The sequence below is a fragment of the Phaseolus vulgaris genome, chromosome 6, assembly GCF_051622355.1.
Source record: "Phaseolus vulgaris cultivar YP4 chromosome 6, ASM5162235v1, whole genome shotgun sequence".
Lineage (NCBI taxonomy): Eukaryota > Viridiplantae > Streptophyta > Magnoliopsida > Fabales > Fabaceae > Phaseolus > Phaseolus vulgaris.
In genome coordinates, this window is record NC_143503.1 from 31,927,660 (window position 1) to 31,932,631 (window position 4,972).

Below are 4,972 nucleotides of genomic sequence, written 5' to 3' on the forward strand. Positions count from 1 at the left end.
AGACGTTAAAGCAAAGTTTTAAGTTGAATGATGTCTTTGTTTTTTTTATAAAGGTTAAAGTATTTCTAAAATATCTCAATTATTTTGTTTTTAATAAAGAGAAAATAAACATCTGCATATTATTTTTTATTTTTAATATTTACAAAAAAAATTATTTAAATTTTTACATTTAATATCATTAAATATATTAATAATAAGTTGACTAAATTATTTATAATTAAAAAAATATTAATTGGATATGTTTATGTTTAATCTCTTATCCATATCAATTTTAACCATTTATAAAAATCAAAACTGATATTATTCTATTTTTTTGAACTTGGAACTTGAAAAACAATAACAAAATACGGAAATTTTTAAGATATAGTGTTATGGAGCTTATTCATAAATGCTCTACCAATGCCTGCCCCACCCCCACAACCAAATCCTCCATTTCCACCATTATATCCTCCTCCCTTTCCATTATCACCACCACCACCACCCCCAAATCCTCCGTTTCCAGTACCACCACTACCACTTCCGCCTCCATATCCTCCGTTCCCACCACCAAAACCTCCATTTCCACCTCCTCCACCTCCGCCTCCGCCTCCAAATCCTCCATTTCCACCCCCTCCACCTCCGCCTCCAAATCCTCCACTTCCACCTCCTCCACCTCCGCCTCCAAATCCTCCACTTCCACCCCCGTATCCACCCCCTATCCCACCCCCATAACCACCATTCCCTCCACCGCCACCAATGACGTCGGCGGAGCCACCACCACCCCCATAAGCATCGAAATGGTGAAAAAGTGGCTTATCCTCACGAAACCCCCCAAGCTTTCTGGCCTGGCAGCGGATAATTGCTAAAAGAAAAGCAAGCAAAAGCAATTTGGAAAACATGACTACTGTCTATAAAGGCAATATATGCTTTATGAGATAAGAAGGGAATGTCCCCCCCCAACATACATATAATACATAAATCTTCCACTACTCTCACACAACAAAATTCTGCCGCTCTACGTTTAAACTTTGCAGTTGCCCCACGCATTCCCTGCTCCAACACCTAATCTTTACTTCCAACAATAAACTCATTTTTCTAATATATTTATTTTCTTTCAATACTAACTTTTCTACACAATAGAATTTTGTCTAAACAAAACAAAATCCTTTTTAAAAAGAAAAAGATAAATGTTAAATAATCGCTTTTCTTATTTATAAATAGTAACCTGTAATGCTGATTGAAAAATAAAAATACCATATTTCCGAATAAATAAATATATTTACTATTATATATACCAACTCAGAAAAAATTTAAGGCTTGTTTTCTAAAGTAACTAAAAACCGGCAAAACCATACTTGATAAATCAGATAGCAAAATTTAAAACTTAAACAATTAATAAAACTAAATAGTAACAAATCAAATTAAGACAAGCTGTGCAGTTTCGGATGCACCGCATACTAATAATATTATTCATAACTCTATACTAATCAGTACTATATAGGTTCTTAATAATTAGAACACTTTGTAGTAAATAAGTACTTGTAATCAGAAAATGATCCGAACTGAAGTAGCGTTAATTAGCATTACAATTTCCTCCGACTCCGGCTGCCACCAAGTGTTTTCGAGACATTGATTAAGAAATCAATAAATAAAATAGATAATTTGTTTATGAAAATATTCTAAATTTCTTAATGAATGTCGGAAGAGCACTCGAGAGCAGTATTGTTGTTTTTTTGAAAAGTGATGGCGATGCAGCGTTTGTAGTGTAGTTGTAGGAACGAAATATATGTAAATGAGAAAAAGAAAAGGTAGAATGTTATGATTATGTGCATGATTCTAAGAGAGCGTGAGCTCAAGAGAGACATCATTGGCATCTGGACCAGTGTGGCTGCGATTGAAGAATGAATGTGAATTAACCCTGGAACTCACTGATAAGGACACTGTGCGTTCACCCTCTCTCTCTCCTCCTCCTCCTCCTCCTATGGCACTAGTACTTCTGTCTTGGAATCTTTCATGCTCTCTTTCGTATCCGGTGGCACCCCCTAGTGACACCTTTTCAGGAGCCATTTTATCCTCCTAAAAAACAAAAGGGAATAAACTGTTCATTCAGCATTGTATAATAATAATTATCCTATAACTTGTTTCAATTCAATTAGTACTGTGCATGTATAATTATGTGTGTGGGGGCATGCTCAAAATCAACGAGACACTAATGAGAAGAAGGAGTTACTTACTTCAACAGTCTGGTCACTGAGAAGACCCTCGAAGATGATGTAGGAGTGCATCGTCTCTTCATTGCCGTTACAACCTATAATCGATTTACCCCCTTGCTTTCCACTGTAACTCCCTTCCTCGTAATCATTCCTGCCATAACAAAACAAATTATACTCACTTTCTTAAACGTACACTCTATATATATCTCTGTTGTTGGCCTAATTTTTTACAATGTTCACAATTAAATCAAATAAACATTCAAAAACAGAAGTGTTACAAACATACCTTTTAAGTCATTCTAAACATTTCTTTATTAATCCAAAAAATATACTAATGCTTATATATACTGTTTATCAAGTAAATTCATTTTTCACTGGTTTATCTTAAAAATAATACAAAACAAACACACATGATACTGACACACACAGCCTAACATATACGTAAAAGAAAAATATGTGATGCTGATTTTTCTAACCAACTATATTTTTTACTTGTGCCTGATTTCAAAACTCCAACAGTTTTTGCAATTTAAAAAACAACTCTAGAAAAAAAAAAGACAAGTTATAAAATTTAAAAATAATATATAGACAGTGTGAAAAGAGAGGAATGGTAAAAAGGAAAATAAATGGAACGAGAAATACCACTGAGCATGGATTGGAACAAGGTCTTCCGTGCGGCTTCTTTGGTGAGGATTCTGCTGGGCGTACCTTGGGCCCAGAGTTGAGAATGTGGAAGCTGGAAACTCTGGAGCCACATCATTCTTATTTGCACCTATTACAAAAAAATAATAAATTATAATTCATTGTAAAATGTAGTGGGGTTAAGAAAACGTTCTAACACGTATTATTAATTATTAATACATATAATAACAATATAATATAATATAATATAATCCTTTTGAATAGTTCCACTTCAGTAACCGAGCTCATGAAAAAAATGTGTAACAGTAACCAACGTTAAAAGTTAATTGTTTGGGAACAAAATCCTGAAGAATATTTGACGTTACTTTCGTTTTCTTGGTGACGGAAAAAGGGTCCACTGCCCCTGGATGGTTGATATATATTCTTTTCAGTGTTTACAGATCTAATTTCCTCTATTGAACCAAACAAAATGTCTAACGTTGTCTACACCTAGCTATTTCTTCCTTATACATGATGCATACATCTGTGGCATGAGAACTTGCACATAAGTAACTGATGCACAGTACAATTATATACCTTGACTCATCTGCTCGTGCTTCATGCTCCTGTACATCTGTCATCAATACACCAGGATTTTCAAATTTTAAGACTAACAATTAATTATGAAGGAGTTCATTCTTTATCAGGACATTTTTTTTATCTTTCAAAAACAGATAAATTAAATAAAGAAAGAGAAAACAGGAAGTGAAGTGATTACGCCTTTTCCCCCCCATAACTTTATTCGTGGTTGTGGAGAAAAGAGTAACCTGAAGGTGGCTTTTGACATGAGATATGGTAAGCCCCTTTACATTCATGAGCTGTAAAACCAACTTTGGTGTGGCCCCTGTAAATCCAAATCAATACCACTCAAAACAAAAAGGTTCACCAATCAAACATGCCAATTGAAAATTAAGCCTTTTGTTAGTCAAAAATCAAACTTTAACACATATAAATGTAATAGAACATGAGAGTTGCGTAAAGACGCTAATCTTTTTACGAGATAACCGATGTTTGAACCTTGGTTAAGAAAAGTGGTGATCAACCTGATTGTGAGTGGAATGTACGTGAAAACCAGAAATGACATGTATGTAAATGTAAAAAAAGCTTACTGTCTTCTCCTCCAAGTCTTTGAACTGCATGCACGAAGCAGCGATGGAGATCTGGTGTCCAACGAAGCCTGGGCATTTTTGATCGAACATAAGGCCTAACCATAGGAGTTTTGAGGCTTATCTCAGGAAGGTGGTGAGAAGCAAAACGGCGGCGAGGAGGCCTTTGCTGAGGAGGGTTATTATTATGATCAACAAGAGTGGTGATGAGAGAAGAGGAAGAAGAAGACATGGTTGAAGGTGGGGAGCGTTTGAGAGAGCAGAGATCGGTCTCAGCAGCTTGAGGCTTCATTGAATTGTGTTGAGTTTAGGTGAGTTATTGTAGAGGGGAGAGAGGAGAGGAAGAAGGGTGGTGGTCTGTGAAGAAACAAAAGAGAATAAATACTAAGCAAGAGTGTGTGGCAGAAAGGGTTGTCCTTTAGTGCAGCTTTTGTTACCCCTCTTGGAAGGGTCAGTTTAGTCCTAGAGAGGTTCGATGGATAAAAGGAAAACTAGAGACACGGAAACTCAGAAACCAAAAATTGTTCAAAAATGGCTTCATGATTGGGTGAAAATGAAAGGTTAAAAAGTGAAAGGGCCTTGAATCAGAAGAGGTCTTTGTGATATCATTTTCTTTAGACATTCCCTTGGGTCTTTTCCAGACATTCTTTGTCTCTTAAGGAAAAGAATCACCTGCATACTTCTTTATTATTATAAATACAATTCAGGAACTACACCTACCCATGTAAATACTACTGTATTACCACACCTCAAGCCAAAAATATACTTCATTACACCCAAACAAAGGTTCATTTTTATATACTCCACGTCACTATAAAAATTACCGTCTCATCACTTAAATTTAAAATACTTATTACAAATTTACTCATTTTAAACGGTCTAACACTTCATCATTCATGTAATATCTTTATACATTTACATTTTAATTAAATATAATAATAATATCCAACGTGATTCCTCCTATAATTTAAGCGAATCGTTCATAATATATTT

At 35.0% G+C, this 4,972-nt stretch overlaps 2 protein-coding genes across 2 annotated transcripts; both read right to left on the reverse strand.

Annotated features, from left to right (window-relative positions):
• Nucleotides 1-289: 289 nt before the first annotated feature.
• Nucleotides 290-894, reverse strand: LOC137833554 (uncharacterized). The gene has a single exon (XM_068641896.2). The coding sequence runs from the start codon at nucleotides 876-878 to the stop codon at nucleotides 357-359; it is 522 nt and encodes a 173-aa protein (XP_068497997.1). The 5' UTR covers nucleotides 879-894; the 3' UTR covers nucleotides 290-356.
• A 609-nt stretch (nucleotides 895-1,503) lies between these two features.
• LOC137833154 (uncharacterized) lies at nucleotides 1,504-4,317 on the reverse strand. Its single transcript, XM_068641516.2, has 6 exons — nucleotides 3,983-4,317; nucleotides 3,641-3,717; nucleotides 3,411-3,447; nucleotides 2,835-2,964; nucleotides 2,214-2,343; nucleotides 1,504-2,055 (listed from the first exon to the last, which is right to left on the reverse strand). The coding sequence occupies exons 1-6, from the start codon at nucleotides 4,269-4,271 to the stop codon at nucleotides 1,816-1,818; spliced, it is 903 nt and encodes a 300-aa protein (XP_068497617.1). The 5' UTR covers nucleotides 4,272-4,317; the 3' UTR covers nucleotides 1,504-1,815.
• Between the last annotated feature and the right edge of the window lie 655 nt (nucleotides 4,318-4,972).

Bases quoted from the DNA above. Each gene is read 5' to 3' on its own strand.
- LOC137833554 (XM_068641896.2), bottom strand. From the start codon at position 878: ATGTTTTCCAAATTGCTTTTGCTTGCTTTTCTTTTAGCAATTATCCGC.
- LOC137833154 (XM_068641516.2), bottom strand. From the start codon at position 4,271: ATGAAGCCTCAAGCTGCTGAGACCGATCTCTGCTCTCTCAAACGCTCC. The intron at 3,718-3,982 runs GTAAGCTTTTTT...TTGGATTTACAG, and splicing joins AAGACTTGGAGGAGAAGACA to GGGCCACACCAAAGTTGGTT. The intron at 3,448-3,640 runs GTTACTCTTTTC...TATTGATGACAG, and splicing joins ATGTCAAAAGCCACCTTCAG to ATGTACAGGAGCATGAAGCA.